This window comes from Onychostoma macrolepis, chromosome 13 (assembly GCF_012432095.1).
Source record: "Onychostoma macrolepis isolate SWU-2019 chromosome 13, ASM1243209v1, whole genome shotgun sequence".
Classification (NCBI taxonomy): Eukaryota; Metazoa; Chordata; class Actinopteri; order Cypriniformes; family Cyprinidae; genus Onychostoma; species Onychostoma macrolepis.
This window is the reverse complement of record NC_081167.1, coordinates 24,614,891-24,633,643: the sequence shown is the minus strand read 5'-3', so window position 1 is coordinate 24,633,643 and position 18,753 is coordinate 24,614,891. Positions and strand designations below refer to the sequence as shown.

The 18,753-nt window shown below is 37.0% G+C and overlaps 2 protein-coding genes across 8 annotated transcripts in view; one reads left to right on the top strand and one right to left on the bottom strand.

The window, feature by feature from the left end:
* The window catches only part of slc35f3b (solute carrier family 35 member F3b), a 61,537-nt gene extending 47,135 nt beyond the window's left edge, over positions 1–14,402 (top strand). For all 5 annotated transcript variants that reach the window (XM_058794766.1, XM_058794765.1, XM_058794767.1 and 2 more), the window contains 6 exons: positions 2,236–2,578; positions 8,132–8,351; positions 10,193–10,318; positions 10,977–11,169; positions 11,271–11,360; positions 11,833–14,402. In XM_058794766.1, coding sequence (XP_058650749.1) covers positions 2,236–2,578; positions 8,132–8,351; positions 10,193–10,318; positions 10,977–11,169; positions 11,271–11,360; positions 11,833–12,071 — 1,211 coding nt within the window. In that variant the 3' untranslated portion in view covers positions 12,072–14,402. The remainder of the gene's footprint in view (positions 1–2,235; positions 2,579–8,131; positions 8,352–10,192; positions 10,319–10,976; positions 11,170–11,270; positions 11,361–11,832) is intronic.
* A 153-nt stretch (positions 14,403–14,555) lies between these two features.
* On the bottom strand, positions 14,556–18,630 carry LOC131552693 (5-hydroxytryptamine receptor 1D). 3 transcript variants are annotated; one of them, XM_058796629.1, is made up of 4 exons: positions 18,402–18,630; positions 18,042–18,138; positions 16,953–17,113; positions 14,556–16,311 (listed from the first exon to the last, which is right to left on the bottom strand). In XM_058796629.1, the coding sequence occupies exons 2-4, from the start codon at positions 18,136–18,138 to the stop codon at positions 15,037–15,039; spliced, it is 1,533 nt and encodes a 510-aa protein (XP_058652612.1). In that variant the 5' UTR covers positions 18,402–18,630; the 3' UTR covers positions 14,556–15,036. The 3 variants fall into 3 exon arrangements, with proteins under 3 accessions (XP_058652612.1, XP_058652613.1, XP_058652611.1); XM_058796630.1 differs by having other exon boundaries at positions 18,042–18,171; positions 18,402–18,410; XM_058796628.1 differs by lacking the exon at positions 18,402–18,630 and having other exon boundaries at positions 18,042–18,325.
* Between the last annotated feature and the right edge of the window lie 123 nt (positions 18,631–18,753).

The following is an 18,753-nucleotide window of genomic DNA, read 5'->3' as shown; positions in this document are numbered from 1 at the left end:
TGGATTAGACATCTATCATGTCATTTGAGGGAATTTTCAAACGACTGAAAAACTCATGTAATTCTGGAACAAGAATATGCTTTTAAAGACAAACATTTTAAACATGTTTAAAAGATTGAGGTCAGTACAATACAGTGTTTTTTGGTATAAAAAACAAAACAAAAAACTTTTTATTCAGAAAGATGCTTCAAATTGATCAATATTGACAGTAAAGACATTTATAATGCTACAAAGGATTTTATTTCAAATAAATGCTGTTATTTCAAATTATTCAAATCCTGAAAAAAAACTATCACAGTTTCCATAAAAATGTTAAAGGGGTGGTTGATTGAGATTTCACTTTTTTAACGTTAGTTAGTGTGTAATGTTGCTGTTTGAGCATAAATGATATCTGCAAAGTTGTGGCACTGAAAGTTCAATGCAAACGGAGATATCGTCTTTTAAAATTCAGGCAGTTTAATGCCTACAAAAACGGCTCGTAGGGACTACAACGTTTTACTTCCCGGGTTCGTTACATCACAAACCCAGATAAACCCCGCCCCCAGGATCATGCAACGAAGGGGGCGAGGCCATGCTGCGCTGCTTTAAAGAAGTGGAAGAGAAAACTAGGGGTGCACGTAAAAAATCTATTCATATATGAATCGCAATTCTATCTTCTAGCGATTCTAATGGATTCACAAGTTTCAAAGTCAATGTTCTAAAGCAGCGGTTCACAATCCTGTTCCTCGCATACCCCTGCTCTGTATCTCTCTCTCTGTCCCTCTCTCTCATTCATATCATCAGCTCAGCTCCAACAATGAACTGTTCCATTTATACACTTATTTTCACATAGCTGTGAGAAGCGTTATACATGGACGCGCATGCGGTTGCCGTACTGTATTAAAGTTTTAATCAGGATAAAACCGTATATTAAAAGCTAACAGAAGCATTATTTAGATACAAATAACAGCGTATCTAAAAGTATGAGACAACAACAAACAAAAAACATACCATTAAGAGCCGTGCTTGCACAGGTTCTGCATGATCCTCTTCACTAATATCCTCTGCGTCTTAATCGGACTCAAACTGATAAGCAATATCGACGCCATTGCTTACAATACAACCAGAGCACATGCTGCTGAGGTGAGGGGCGGGACATTTAGATGCGCAGTAGAGGCGGTTTAGCCAATCACAACACACTGGTCCAGCTAACAAATCTGAGCCCATTGCGTATTTATGAGGGAGGGGCTTCATAAAAGCTTGAAATGATCATCGCGTTTATAGGAGAAGGGACAAAGCGGTGTAAAATAAAGGTAAATTATGTGAAAAATAATGCGGTTTTTTTTTTTTAAACAAAGCATTAACGCATGTTAGACTGCACCTCATAAAAGCAATCAAGCCTAGAAAAAAACAGTCAACCACCCCTTTAAGCAGTGCAACTGCTTAACATAGATAATAATAAGAAATGTTTCTTGAGCAGCAAATCAGGATATTAGAATGATTTCTGAAGGACCATGTGACACTGAAGCCCAAAGTAATAATGCTGAAAATTCAGCTTTGCCATCACAGGAATAAATTACTTATTAAAATAGAAAATATTTGTATTTTAATTATATTTCACGATGTTATGTTTTTACAGAATTTTGATCAAATAAATTATCAAATAAGAGACTTCTTTCAAAAACATTTTAAAAATCTTACCGACTTCTGAACAGTAGTGTGGAACTTTTAAAAAATTAATTAAAAGAACAGAACAATTTTATTATATATATATATATATATATATATATATATATATATATATATATATATATATATATATATATATATATAATTTAATGCATATATGTACACACAAATTAAAATCCACACTTTTTAGTCTCTCCATCTTTTGAAGAGTTCTATAAGATTAAACTGTCACATGCAAAAACATTTATAAAAATAAAAATAAATAAATTAAGATGACCCAATTGAAAAGCATATAATGAGAGCCAAAAATGTGGAAATATATTTACAAGAGTAAATATATTTACTGCAGTTCTAAATACTGCATCCAAATTTGTACTGCATCACTGAAAATTTTCACTGTACATCTTAGTAACAGTGCAATCTGCTGTTTTACGGCAGCTCTAAGGCAATCTAAGGGGAGTATTTTTACAGTGTCAAGTGATTTGATTGTCTCTGTTCACTGTTTGCTCAAAACCATAATAAAAAAGCTCATAAATCAGCAACTGATGTCATTTTGTTTGCTTGTAGGGGAGGACCGGCCGAGGGAGAACATCGTGGGCACTGCCGATGGACAGGCGATGGTGGGCGGAGCAGGGGCGGAGTCAGGGGTGGGGAAGCAGAGATTAAACTGCTGTGTGCGAGTGACAGCCGTCCAAGTGCAAAAAGCACTATGGGGCGTAGCCATGGTGATGTGCGTGTGCTCATCATGGGCAGGCTCCACCCAGCTGGCCAAGCTGACCTTCAAGCAGTACGACGCACCGTTCACTCTCACATGGTTCGCTACCACGTGGAACTGCCTCTTCTTTCCACTGTACTACATCGGCCATCTGTGCAAGAGTCCTGAGAGACAGACACCAAAACAGAGGTTTAGGTAAGAATTTGGTGTTTATCCAGCAGTGCACTCTGGGATTACCTTCTTGGTGAAGAATACATAGCTTCTGGAGCAGAGCAAAAGATTATAATGTAGTACAGCAGAAATATCCAACTGTTTTGTGTGAGCATCACAGACATCTGATGAATCTGTTTAGTGAAATCCCTTTCTCTTGAGGGGGACACTGAGGAAATTCCGTGCTGTAATGCACGGACAGTTTGTCCTTTCCGGGTTTCTCCTTTAATCTTCTATGTGCTGAATACTAAGCAGGCTCATTGCTTATTTAAACTGAGTCATTGATGAAAAATCTCTTTCTGCTCTGTCTAGGAAGTACCAAAGTAGAGAGTGTTTGGGAAGTAAAACAGTAGATTCTGGGGAAGTGCTTCTTTATATTTAATCACTTAGCAAATGATTTTGTGGAAAATGTGGAAAATGTGGAAAAGCCCAAGCAATTTACCATATACAGAAGAAAACAGTATTAGCAGCACTGCAATACAGGATTTGAAGAGTAAACACCAGCTGTGGAGTACAAAGGCTGTGCAAAAATTGAGAAAAAAAGGCAGAAAGAGATTGTCACATGAAGTGTCTTTATTTATAGTAATGCATTAATTATGATGCAGTTTAGCCAACTCAATTTATCTAAAGCCTCATGTTATTAAAAATAGTTGAAGCGGCTGATTTTGTTGACATGTAGCCCAGAGACCCATTTAACATTTTAGAGAATATCAGTGAAAAGGCAGTAAAGGTCCTGATGTACCCATAATCACGCTCTCTTTCTCTTTCTATGGGTATCAGCCAATATGCTGACCTTGAAAAGTCATGTGAGCCATCCATGACATGTAGTAAACTATACAGAGACTTTGAATTGAAGAAAATGGACCTCTGACTGCAAATTCATGCAAATGTGATTTTAAAAAGGGCATTTTACATGATAACATCCTTTTGTTGGTTTCAGAATGACAATTCTATTAAATAAGCCATAAATCTATCCATAATTAAAATCAGTAATATGATAGATTGATAAAGTTGATGAATGTAATGAAGACAAGAAGTGATATATTTTATTTGGATTTGATTTATTTGTCAAGATTTTTCAAGAAAATGCAAATTTACAATCTTGAGGAAATAAGCAACTCCTGAAAATTAAACTATAATTTTAAACAAAATATATTTCATACCCCTGAGGAACAATAACTAAACATAGCCAAAGGTCCAAAGACACACACGATCACACACAGTATATAGACCTGACTCTAAAATAAAGGTACAAATGAAATATTCTCATTCAGTAATGACACTTGAACAAGGACAAATTGCCAAATGATACTCATAATGTTTACATAAAAACACAAAAGTAACCATAATTTAACTAATTGGCAATTAAATCACTGAAACTTCTGAAAAGAATAAAGGACTCTCTTTCCTGAATGAAATGGTTTAGTCCAATTTCCTGCTTAAGCAGCATATAGATGGAGGCCATGCTTCATTTCTCTCTTTGCCTGATTTTACCTGGAAGCACTGCAGTTACTCGTAACTCCAAGACACTGAAGATTGCAAAATATCATTGAACTGATGTGTTCAGACAGTCATATATTTGTCAAGCACAGAAGCTGACAGGTGGAAAAATGCCATCTGACACCACAAGTTCTTTGAGATTTGAGAAATGGTTTATTTTCACTTATCGATGGCTTAAAAGCTAACAGACATGGGATCTTCAAGATACAATATGTGTCACATAAGGACACAGTTCAAGCAATTAAAAAGAAAGCTTAATTTCTTTATTTGAATTTTTACTCTCAGTTGTATTTACAGTTCATTATCCCACATGGAGGTGAACTGAGGACAGCTCTGAGTGCAATGGCCAGAGATGGACAGTAGAAACAAGCACTGTTTGTATTTCTCATCAGATCACGTCATACTCAAGACTGAACATTTTCATTGAGGGAACAAAAAGTTTTCAAATGGTCTGTAAGTGCGGTATAAATAATATGTACTCATTTTGAGCCTGACATCCAAATAGCCAAGTACGAAGGAGCATTAATTGAAATTGTTTTTGTAATATACTACCATTCAAAGGTTTCGTATCAGAGCTGCAAATAATGACCAAAAATGCAATAAAAACAATAATATTGCGAAATATTACTATTTAAAACTGCACTTTTCTGTTTGTATTTTTTAATGTAATTTATGTTTGTAATGCAAAGCTGAATGGCGGCAGCCATTACTCCAGTCTTCAGTGTCACATGATCCGCAGAATCATTTTAATACACTGACGTTGTGCTCATAAACTTTTCTTATTATTATCAATGTTAGAAACTGCTTAATATTTTTTTTTTATGGAAATGTATTTATTGTGTAGCCCTCTCACCATTGTTATTTATAAACACAACCACCATAACCTGGTGCGAGCCTCATCCCAAGTTTAATTTAGTTTGTAAAATGAATCACCAAGTAAACAGTAGTTATTAGATACAAAATTATTAGATACATTAATCTCTTTTGCCTCGTTTCTTTTCTTCTTTCGAAATGAATCAGTTCAAGCAAATCAACAATTTAACACAACAACCAATCAATCAAATCTCCACAGTTATAACCCAATTCAATGAATGTCCAATGCAAACAAAGATTTACAAACCATATGAATTATTCGAATCACATTAAACAGATTACCAAACTGGGATTTCAGTCTACTTAAGTGCGTTTTTTGAGCTTATATTAATGTGAAACTTTATTGAATACAGATTCCAAAGACACAATGTAACAGCGAAGAAAAAGTCCGATCGTCAGGAGCACAATCCACGAGCCACCCACTCACGCCTCATGCACGCGCTCACTTTGAGTTCACCCAACTCTCAAATTTAAGTTCCTTTTACAAACTCAGTCTTTTCTTTACTCAGTTCATTTTCTTTACTCAGTCAGAAATCTCCTCTTTTTTAAAGTTTCTCGTAGCCTACTAACATCCAACTCTGAATGAGTAACGTCTCACGCCCGTTTCACACCGCAAGCGTGAGCTTCGCGGCAGCATCACGTCAGCGTAACTACAGCGTCACTGCAGCTGCAGATTCACCAGAGTATTCACACTGGAAGCGTTTGTTCAGCGTCACAGCAGCGGCTCCAAAGCGACATATTTCTTTACAAAGACAACTATAAATTTGTTTTTAGAAGTTGGTCAGTTATAAACTTGAAAGTTTTGAAGTCTTGGGGATTAGCCTGTAAATGGTCAACAACAAAAACATCTCCTATCATGTTGTTTCAGTCATACTCAAATATAGAAAGTGCTGTTTATACTGTTTTTTTTTATTATTATTATTATTTTTTAATAATATATACTTTTACCCATATCTCCATTTCTTATAGAAGCTGTCAATAATGAATGAATAATGAATTTATTATGTAGGCCTACTGTATATACTCCATTGTAACTTAAGATCCTGAGCAAGATGAATTGTTCGTTGTGAGTTTGATAAAATGCTTTAAGTTATAATTTTCTTATGGCAATTAAAAATTAAAAACAAGTTAAAATGGGTAAATATTCTACACATTTTTAATTGTTCATTTTCTTTCCTGACATACTCCAATTCGTCTTAAAACACACTAGACATGCTTATTCTGTGCATTTTTAGCACGTTTTGTGTGAAATATTTATTTTGTCCATCAAAAGTGTGCTGTCACTTTAATTGAGCGTGAGCGGCGCAGCAAAAATAGACTCGGCGCCGAAACCATCGCTGCAGCGCTGCTCACGCGACGCTCCTGCTCGACGCTCACGCGCTGCTCCTGCTCCCGGTGTGAATGCACTCATTTGTTAACATGGGCGCCGAAAAAAATACGCGCTGCTCACGCGCCGCTCACGCTTGCGGTGTGAAACGGGCGTCAGATCCCAAGACTGACTACACCAGCGTCGCCACTTTTTCTTTTTTCTTCTTCTTCTTTCCAGTTTAACGGCGGTTGGCATCCAGCTTTTACCGCCCCCTTCTGCTCCGGAGTGTGGAATAGGTTATAATAAAACTTAGTCTATTCCCTTTCCTACACTACACTCACTTTGCCCCCTCACATAAACACACATACACACACACTTTAATTATCCATTAAATCCTGTTGAAAACTCCTGCTTCCCTTAAAAATGTAATCAGTATTCTACACTGTGTCCTATTTACTGTGCTTAGTAACCCTTTTAATGTGATCTCCTGCACCCCAATCTCCCTTAGCTTATTCTTCATTACCTGCCTCTGTGTTTCATATCTCTTACCAGTAATGATTATGTGCTCCACTGACTCCTCTTCTTGACATCCCTTGCACATCCAACCCTGTCTGGTGCTTCCCTATCATCTTTAGTGTTTTATTCAGTGAACAGTGTCCCAACCTTAACCTAGTCATCACTGCATCTTCTCTCCTATTTCCAATTCCCACCCTATCCTCTTTAACATTTCTCTGAATTTGGTATAAGTGCCTCCCTTTCTCCTCTCAATCCCACTTCTCTTGCCACCTTTTATTGATTTTCTCCCAAATTATGCATTTAACCTCGGCTTTACTTAAATTGCATTTCTACGTTCTCTTTTGTTAGTGCCCTTTTAGCCAGTCTATCCGCCATCTCATTACCCGTAATCCCAACATGTGCTGGCCTGGGACCCACATCAATTTTTACCTGACATCCCTTACAAATTATTATTGTGTTCAATTGAAGCACTTCATACAGGATAGCTTGCGGTCGCCGTGATTTTGCCAAGTAAGACATGTTCCTGGATCAACATTATTGTCTAAAAATATAGAATTAACTTAATCCCTACCCCTAAACCTAACCCTACCCATAATTTATTCCTAAAATCAGTGTGAAATGATAACTGATTTACAAGGGTGTAGAAGCACCTAACCCTGAACATAAGCCTAAAGCAGATATTTCCTGAAAAGTTATCCCTCAATTCTGATTGGTTGATTGGAATGATGTTCCAGGATCAACAAGGATGTTGATCCAGGAACATGTTGTACTTGGTGAAATCACGTTCACCATAGCTTGCCAAGCTTTTGAATGAAATGACCTTAAACTTGCCAAGACTGATAAAGAATCAGAGCATATCAAAACCTTTTCCTGCCCTAGCTACTTTTTCTGTAAGACCCCGCCCTTAAACTCTAGTGGTGACCCTAAAACGTTTAAATAAAACAGAAACATTTTCTGTTTATTTTAAACTGCCCTTCAGTATTAAAACCTTTGTAAATACAAAATAAATATGGGTTTCAAAGAAAATAAAGGACACACTTTCCATGAGAAGTGTCAGTAGCGATTCCAAAATATGTTTCCATATTCCACATTTTATATATGAATATAGAAATGAGAAAATCTCAATTTAGAAAAACACTTTAAGGTTGAAAAGGGCCCCACAACTGTCACTTTTTTATTAATTTAATATATCCTTGAGGAATAAAAGTGTTCATTTCCCTTTAAAAAAATCCACTGACCCTGTAGTTTTGAATGGTATAGCCTAATGTGCATAAGGAAGATCAAATGTGCATTATGTGAGGAGGACAATTAATTATGTTTTTGTCTCTGTGGTATTTCAGAGAGTGCTGTCGGTTCTTTGGGGATGATGGACTGACGGCAAAAGTGTTCTTCACTAAAGTGGCCCCTTTTGGCCTGTTGTGGATCATGACAAACTACCTATACCTTCAGGCTCTGAGAAAGATCAACAGCACTGATGTATCGGCCCTCTTCTGCTGTAACAAAGCCTTCGTCTTTCTCCTGTCCTGGATCGTACTGCGGGATCGCTTTATGGGCGTCAGGGTGAGTGGATGGAGGGATGGATTGTTGGATAGATGAATAAAACTCTAGATGGATGGATGGATGGATGGATTGGATGGATGGATAGTGTTGTTCTCTCTGGATGTCTTCTGCTGTATAATCCCATGAGTCAGCAGTGCCATCACAGTACAATACTTCGCTTTTACAATCACCTTTTCCTGTCTTCTTCCTTTGTGTTCCTCCTTTCTCCTACTTCCTGTTCCCTTTTTTTTTTTTCGGGCTCAAAGGAACCAAAGTGCTGTATAACATTTTCTTTGTCGCTATGTTCCTGTTCCTCTCTCTCTCACACACACACACACACACACGGGTACTGCAGTGCTGGACAGATTTTGGTAAGTCAGGGTGTTTGGATGTCCATGGCGCAGTAGAAGTTAAGTGGGTTTTCATCTAGAGGACATGATAAGATGACAGAGAGACCATGAGCTTGTGTGATTTAGTGAGAGTGGTCAATTCATGATACAGTTCAGATGTGTAAGGTGCTGCTAGCCCAACAGAAGCTAAAAATGACCTCCAGCTCAACAAATTCACTTCTTTCTTTGAGTTATGGTTTTCCATATTTATATAAAAAACTATTTCTTATTTCTTGCTTGTGATTTTTATGGTGAAATATGCCCTGGAGATGTTTCAGGTTTCAGGATATGCACTCGTGTATTTCCATGTTTTCCTGACAAGATCATGGTACAGTAATGCGAATATAGCAACATCCATGAGAATTTCTTTCCCAGGGAAAGCAAGAGCTGATAAAATGTAAAAACTGTAACTTGAATGCAATGTAAGTCGCTTTGGATAAAAGTGTCTGCTAAATGCATAAATGTAAATGTAAATGTAAAATCACAATCCTGCAACCAGAGGAGATGGAACAGAGAGAGTTGGGCCAAAACAAAAGGCAGAGCAGGAAAAGAGCATTAGAGGAAAGCTGTTCAGGAAAGTCGTTGGGTGGGAGTAATCAGTCTTTCTGACACCCTCATAATGTTTCTGTACTGCACTCAATTCAGCTACGCTCTGGAAACATTTTTCATTTGGGCACACATGTAAACGCGCACACACACACACACACACACACACACACACACACACAGTCTATAAAGCAGGCCTGTTTCATCGTATATAATGTCATACTTCCTTGAATTCTCATTAGCGGTGTATGAAAAGAGAAATAACAAGAAAGGTTTATGATAAAAATTAAAGAGATTGGTAATCAATATTCTCTGAAGGAAATGATCTGCACTGATAGAAAAGTATTCATAAATGATTATATCTGTTATACAGTCATGGCCAAAAATATTGGCACCCTTGGTAAATATGATCAAAGAAGGCTGTGAAAATTAATCTGCACTGTTAATCCTTTTGATCTTTTTTTTTTTTAATTCACAAAAGTGTAACCTTTCATTGGATAAAAACATTTATTTCACAATGATATTTCCCCCCATTTTAAATTCTTATTATCCAATGAAAGGTTAGATTTTTGTGAATTTTTTTAATAGATCAAAAGGATTAACAATGCAGATTAATTTTCACAGCCGCCTTTGATCATATTTACCAAGGGTGCCGATATTTTTGGCCGTGACTGTATACAGTCTATATCTAATTAAGTGGCTGTATTGATCACATTCTAAAATAATTTCCCTAAAACATGAGAAATGATTTTGTGTAGATCGTTTTGCACTTGATCCACAATTTGTGTTTAAAATCAAGTTTTGTACTAACACTGTTATATTTCAAATGTCTCAAAACCTCTTTCTCTCTCCCTCTACAGGCCATATTTGTGCTGTTTGACATAACACATTGTGAATGCAATGACCTTTATTTTGTTCTGTTACAAGATTGTTGCTGCCATTCTGGCCATCGCTGGAATCGTGATGCTGACCTACGCTGATGGCTTTCACAGTCACTCTGTTATCGGCATAACGCTTGTAGTGGCCTCTGCATCTGCCTCTGCCCTCTATAAGGTAACCCTGCTTCAACAGTAATGACCCTTTTGTTATTCATCAAATGCTTTTTCAGTTCAGTCATGTCATTCAGTTTTGTGTCATTGAAACTATACTTATCAATAACTGCATCTCTTTATATAGTCATGGAGTGTCGTGTCCTGGGAGTGCCTTGTTTTCTGTAATTAAATTGACCTCACTAATCTATTCGTCTTGATTGATTTGCGATGTACTTTCAACTCATGCGGTCATCTGAAAGAACAGATCAATAAGGGAACTGGACAGAAAGATCAGTTTTAGCTCATCAGTTGGTTAGCATTTCAAACTTATCAACAGCTAGAAACCAACCATATTATACCCACATCTTCTGATATTTGACAGCTATAACCATGTTCTTTTGTATATTTCCTCTGGCCAATGTTGGGGAAGTTGCTTTGAATCTGTAGTTTGCTAATCTACGTGCTAATGTAGTTACATACAGTCATATATAACTAATAAAACTAACACTAAATGAGCAGCAGCATTTAACCAAATATGTATTTTGCTACAAAACAGAACAAGTAAAATATGCATACTGTGATAATTCCGTATGAATTAGCATACTGAAATTAATTTATTAAATGAACCAATTAACAGACGAAGAAAAATAATCTGACCTGGTCTTGTTTTTATTCTTCAGGTGCTTTTCAAACTTGTCTTGGGCAGTGCCAAGTTTGGAGAGGCGGCTCTGTTTCTGACCATTGTTGGAGGTTCAAACTTTGTCTTTATGAGCTTTGTGCCAGTCATACTGTACTTCACACATGTTGAGTACTTCACATCCATAGCTGATCTTCCCTGGGCCTACCTGTGTGGAGTAGCTGCACTCTTACTAGGTAGATAAAACACTGACAGGAAAAAGTAGATTATACATATAATACACAGATTATGCACACAATTGTATCAGAAATTTACTGTGCATTTTTGTCTTTTACAGCGTTCAATATTCTGGTGAATTTTGGCATTGCCATTACATACCCTACACTGATTTCACTTGGAATTGTGCTGAGTGTCCCAGTCAATGCAAGTGAGTTCATTCTGTTCGAAGTATGTGTATATATATATATATATATATATATATATATATATATATATATATATATATATATATATATACACATACACACACACACACACACACACATATATACATGTATATATAAGCAAACTTGTTTACAGAAAAAGTACATTTTGTGCTACTGATTGATTTAAAGAAAAAGTTCACCAAAATGAAATTAAAATCACTTGTGGTTTCTACAGAAGCATATTTGATCATATTTGTCATTATATTACACTCATAGCTCATATGTGTTTTAAAAGGTTCCTGTTAAAAAGTGTTGTGTTATTGTTAGAAATCATTTTAAATGAGGAGATAATGAAAAAAACATTTTGGAAACCTGTTTTGAACCATTTGAAAGTGGACAGTCATTGTAACTTCATCTAGACAGTTTTGTTGTGGATGGAATTGGCTCTAAATGTGTGTTTGGTTCACATTGCAGTGGTGGACCTGTACACCTGTGATATCCACTTTAACACAGTGCGAATCATCGCTGTGTTCATCATCTGTCTGGGCTTCCTGATGCTGCTGTTACCGGAGGACTGGGATCAGTGTTTGATTGAGCTCGGCACCAAACTCAGAAAGCGGGAACAACCTGTTGAGCCGGCTGAGACTGGAACCAGCTCAGGACTCAACTGGACCCGACGGGCCAGGACCTCCATGTCCACTTTTTCCCACTGACACGCATTTACCTTTTCCCGTTCAAAGTCCAGTGACTGGACGATTCTGGAAAGAGCATTCATTCCATAATATTTCTCAGCCAACGAGGCTTCATAGGCCATAATTTACCATCACGCACATTACAACTGAAGCTTTCCATAAGCAAATAATGTTTTGCAGTTCTCCCAGCTGTAAGTGGATTTGAACAATGACTTGGGTCTTTATTTGAAACTCAAGAGCAGGGGTCTCAAACTACCGACATACGGGCCATTGGGTTAATAGTTTATCTTTAAACGCAGCCCATAAATCAGTTTATAGACTTTAATTTTTTACATTGATTTATTTTTTTAAATTAAAACTTTAATAAATTAATATTTATTACATTTAATAATATTTCAACTTTATTTGATATCTTATTGTAATTTAATGTATATTATATATTGTAATTTAATTATGTATATTTCTTATTCTCCACTTGGGTTTTATAGGCCTAAAACTTGAATGTAAATGAACAGAAAAGTCAGAAAAGTTTGGGTTACATGCATCTATATAAAACTAGATGGCTCTTATTACAATCGATGTAGTGGTTTACACTGAGAGCGCTTGTTGTGGCGTCTTCAGTAGATGGAAGTTTCTATTTTTGATGCACTATAGCTACTTCGACCTTTTTATTTTATTTTGCCCATCTGATATGCAGTATATATATAAAATATTTTTAATATATATGTAGACTGATTGCTATCTATTTTAGTCATTTTATATTGAAAAATGTCTGATTGTTACGTCAATGCCAGGATGTGTTATTTCCAATGTGCTACCTGCCTGTGCGAGGAGAAAATTGCAGTAATGCAATTTCAGGCATCATTACTCGACTAAACATGCTAGGTATGAAGGAAATATGTATTCATGCCTCACTAACTGTACGTAGTTAAAATGTAAGGTCATAAAACATTTGTATTTGTTGTAACCGTCCAATTGGCCCAAATGGAAAAACATCAGGTAGTTGGAGTTTGAGACCTCTGCTCAAGAGACCCACATAACCAATAGCACCACAATAAAGAGTCCCTGCTGGTCTTGAGATTGTTTAACTTCCCTTTGGAGCTCAGAGAAACACGTCTGTCACTTTAAAGCTCACATTATGACTTTCACTGGCACGAATCACTGCCAGTGTCCATTAGAACATGTGCCAAACATTAATACTGACATTAAGAACTGCAACTTGTGCCGTCTTCTCGTACAACAAAGTTCTACCTTGCAGCAGGTGAATCTGAGGGATTTTCCCCTCCCAAACTGTGACTGAAGAGGTTTTGGATAACGGCAATCTTGGTGATTTTGGAGAAAAGGTGATCCTGGAATAGCCTCGGGATACAATGGTGCTGAGGTTGGCTGGGATGCTGGAGGAGTGCAGACGTCCAGCTGGCCTTGTACAAAGTGCATCTGAGGTCTAGAGGGATTTCATCTCCTAAACTGTGAACAAAGATATATGTGGGTTAGTGACAGCAGCCAGACTGTTTATACTGAAGCTATACTTTGTTTCCATGACATTTTTCTGAGTCACATGCGAACCACTGTGAGGACACTTCAGGGGCAGTATTGGCAAACCGAAAAGGCAATCTTCCGTGAGTCGTGTTAATGTAAAGGGTGCCATGTGTATCCTGTGAATGTATGAACATTTCTGAAAAGTGCACCCACACTATTTGCTCTGCAAAAGGTGGTGACTGGAACTGAAACGCGCCTTTACATACACAAAACACATCCTGCACTTCATAAGACTCGAGTCACTTTTGCATTGCATTTTTTAATCTTACGGACTGTTCCATTGGAAGGGAATTAGTTCTACAGGAAAACGCATGCAGAAAACGCCAATAAATGCTAGATGACGGCTTCACTGCCTTTTCTTTGATTTGCAATAGGATCTCATCAGCACTGTCTCCCATTGTCATTGTTACAATGACAATAAATATGATATTGTATTCCTCTGGAATTATTGCTTGATATTATTGTAAACCTTTGTAAGGAATGATTTTTACACTGAAATGCATTCTGAACACATTTGAGGAAAATGATGATAAAAAATAAATGAAAACATCCATTTAATAGATCCGCTTCGTCTGTTTTCACGTGTACCATGTAAAACTTTACATTTTCTCCTGTTTAAAATGTCAGCAGGCTTAGAGTCCTACTGACTACGTTTGTTTGAACATGACTAATTTCACACAGACCATTTGAATGGGTTCGATAGAATTTGTCAAATGTTTTAGGAAATGGAATAAACATTGTCAAAATTTGTTGAGACAAGCCAATCATGTTGATAAAATCATTCGATATTTAGTCATTTTCTATAATATTACCTAGAATTAGATGCATCAGAGAAGACAAAGATCAGTTTTATAACCTTGATGAAAAGAGATTTATAGAGAAGTTTTATCTAATCATTTCATTTGTTGACTTAAATGTCACAATTATGTAACATGGGTAAAACCAAGTAATCAAGACAAGAAGCCACAATCAACAGAAATCATGTCAGCAAAGCATAACCTCAAGTTCAAAAGCTCAAATAAAAACAGGTTCTACTGAATAATTCATGTAAGTGCTTTAACAATAAATATGACCTTCACTTCTTCTGCTTTAAAACCCTCTGAGAGAAGCAAAAATAATTATTTCTGAACATATTTACTTCAAATGTACATAAAGTGACCCATATAACAGTATATAGACTATACATATATAAGATCAATATAAACAGAAGTTTTAAAAGCATTTATTTCATATAAAATACATATTATATATACATTACTGGTCAAACATTTGAAATAATTAAGATTTTTAAATGCTTTTTTAAAATATGTATCTTATACCAAGGCTGCATTTATTTGGTTAAAAATGCAGTAAAAACAGCAATATTGTAAAATACTATTACGATTTAAAATAAACTCACACTATCCCTGTGTCCGTGTATATATACCAATGCAGAGCTGTGATAAACTCAGCAAATATCATGTTCTACTCTTACTGTGATCTGTCCATAAAAGAACGTGGCTTGTTTCTTTTTAGTAGCAGCAGAGTAAGGAAGTCTGTTCCGCTCATGCTGTTTGGAGGGAACCTGCAGGTGGTTTACCGTCCTAGAACCTTGTCCGCCACATTTATGACAAACAGGACGAGAAGAAGTGGCCACAGGAAGAACATTATTCAGCTGCTCCTTGAAGCTGTTGGGTAACTCAGAGCTGAGAGTGAAGACAGAAGGGTACGCCGGTTCCCCATCATTTCTGGAGTGCGCCGTGGAGCTGTGGATCGTTCCGTTAGTGGGGTCACTCTCGCCTCCACCTCCAACTGTAGATCTCTCAGCTCCTCCTTGTCCCACAATGCTCCCCAACCTGGCCTGGATCTTCCATCTCAAACTCTGGAAGGCAACTTGGAAACGCTTGCTGAGGAGCGCATACAACAACGGGTTGATATCAGAATTGAACAGCACCAGCCAATAGGACAAAGTGACTGCTGACGGGGGAACGAGGCTGCTGGGACGGGACAGGGCAGTTTCAGTGGCCTGCACCAGAGCTACACTAATATAGGGCGTCCAGCACAAGAAGAAAGCGCCGATGACCAAGAACAACCTCAAGACTCCATGATGCTGAGTTTGGTTGGGATTCTGCGGGCTACTGCTATGGATTTGAGCCAAGAATGAGTGCAGACGTCCACCAGCCGATTTGGAAGACATCTCAGATGGAGCATCTGGAGAAATTTCACCAGGAACATCCAATTGATCCATCACGAACTTCCCACTCACATGGTACACCAGCTTGGATGGCGTGAAGGAGTCCATGAATGAGTGTTGGAGATTCAAGACAGATGGGGTCCTGTTACGTTGGAGATGTTCTTCCAGACTGTGAATCCTCCTAGCGTGGTACCGTGCCACACGGACAATCTTCACATAGCAGAATAGGATGACTATAGCTGGTAGAAGAAATGTTAATGAGGCCATTATGACGGTGTAGCTCAGGCTGTTGGCCCAGTTCACTGCACAGCTGTACATGGGAGCCATGAAACTAATGTTGCTCCAGCCCAAGAGAGGAGGACAGCTGGTCACCATAGCTTGCAGCCAGATCCATAGCACTGCCAAGCCTGTTCTCCATATTGTGCAGCGGGAATCATACCGCAGACAGTCCACAATGGAGAAATAACGGTCCAGGGCGATAGCAGCAAGTGTTAAGACTGATGCTGTGCAGTAGACTGAAGATGTGTAGCCGACATACAGGCACAGATCCTGAAAGAGCAAGAGAGAGTTCAACATTTTCAAAAACACTAATAAAGCATTAGATTTTGTGACTTAAAAGGTGATGCTTGTAATTTTTCAATTTTAAAATAAACTGTGGTTCTTTTGAAACTATTGTTATGTTTGTTTCAAAATCAGTTTAGTCCAGGAACTTTTAGCCAATGGCTCGAGTTTGGGGGCGGAACAACTGGTTTGGTCAACCAAAGGCAAATGGAGGGGAAGCTTGTTTGGAAACAGTCATTACTTTTGCGATTCTGTTTGGTGGTGCTAGGACTTGGGAAATTACACACTTCCCCTTTAAGGTATTACTGTTTAAAAGAAATTTAATATTCAGTAATATTGTCGATTTAACTTTATTGGCACTGTAAGATGAGAAATAACGTTTGTTCTGATTTGAGCTAGACACTGACTTTGCAACATCAAAACTGAAATTGAACCGAGCTAAATCAACATTGACACTATTGCTTTCTGTAGAGCAGCTCATGGCTGAATTGAACTTTCATAATTGATTAATTCTACAGCATTAACACTGTGATTTTCCTGTTTATTAACTCTGATTCTGCTTTGAAACCTTCTGTACTGTATAAAGCGCTATGTAAATAAATGTGAAATGTAAAGAATTTCCTTCTTACATTGCAGTTGACCCATCCGTTGTTCATAATGGAAATGGCCACAAATGGCATTACTCCTATTCCCACTAAGAAATCACTAATGGCCAGATTGATGATAAGGACGGAGGTCACAGTATGGAAGGTTTTGGTGGCTGCAACAATCACAATAACCAGAATGTTTCCTGACAAGAAAGAACAAAAGCACAATAAAATTATAAATAAATTTTGATATACAGTTTATAAAATAATAAACATTTTTTTATAGATTATGTGGTTATTTTATATTATTATGGTAAAGTGTTCTCAGTTCTGAAATTTATAGCAAAGTATGTTTTGATTTATGCATTTTATTTATTTTTTCATAACATCACTTTAAATGCTATAGAATTACTGTTGGTAACACTTTATATAAAAATATTAGTAGTTCATTAATTAACACTCATCATCAATCATGCTTGGACATGAACCAATGATCTATCCTACTATATAATAAATCATTCCTGTTATGCAATAAACAATTTAGCTCTATATAAACAAACATAAACCTCTACATCTACCACATTACATTTTGCTGCACAAAACAAGAAATTTCATGAAAAATAATCTTAGTTCAAGATATATACTCTCTGAAAACAAGGCTTAATATCTTCGTTTTCTTTCACAAAAACTTATTTTAAGTGTTTCAAATTATTTCATAGAGGTTTAGATTTTTTTTTTTTTTACTGGGAAAACAAATTAAATTTAAAATTTCTGCAATTTTCTGTAATCTAATAAAATAGAATGTTTAAGAGAGACAAAACCACATAACACCACAAAACATCACAAAATTTATCAAATTGTTTGCTAACACTTACTAATATTGGAGTTGTTTCTCATCAAAATTGTCACATTCTATAGGGGCTATAGATTTTGTTAGCATTGTTTGAATTATCAAGAGGATGTATTCTTTTAAAATATTCCCTTTTCCGTGTAACAATAGAAATTAAAAAATCTTACTTAAACCCTATTAATTCCTCAGATATTGTTAGAAATCAAATGCAAAATTTCACATGACGACGCTAACATTCAGAGACATTAATGAATCGTGTTGTTGAGCAGAGTACTGCTCACCTGTCACTGCGCCCAGACTCATCAGCACCATCAGAGTCTCCAGCACCAGACGCGCCCGAGGCCACAAAACCGTCGAGTTCCTCACCGCCGCCCGCATCTGAAACTCAGCCTCATCTGAATCAAACCACTCCTGAGCAGAGGACTCCATTTAAAAACATTCAATCTGATATGGAAACTCTCTGAAGAGGTATCCTGATCTCATTTGCGTCACAAGCAACCTGGCCATTTAGTTTTAAATAAGCAAATCTTCCATCATAATGCAAAATGCCTGAGAATACATTACAATACTCAATCAAAACAACTCCTCTATACTCAAAGCAAACAGTTTGCTTCTCGCTGCTCTCTGATTTGTGTGAGCACCTGACAGTGTAGTTTAGTATCTCCAGGGTCCCTCCATCAGCCAGCGGTTCATCTACAGCGATGACAACATGGAAAATCAAACGCTTGACTTGCGAATTACACAGCAAGAGAAAACAGACCAGTCGAATATCTGGTTCATTTAAATAATCCATTTACACAGACGGTTAGTTTCACAAGGCTTTACAGTAGTTATGGATGTAATTAATTGTCACTTTTGCATTGCATTTTTCCATAATAAATGTGTGGGAACAAATATGATTCATGGAAATATGAATTAAATATTAACAAGGCACTCATTCTGAGACAGAAATGTTTATGAAACTGTTTATTTAACCTAAATTCAAAGCAATAT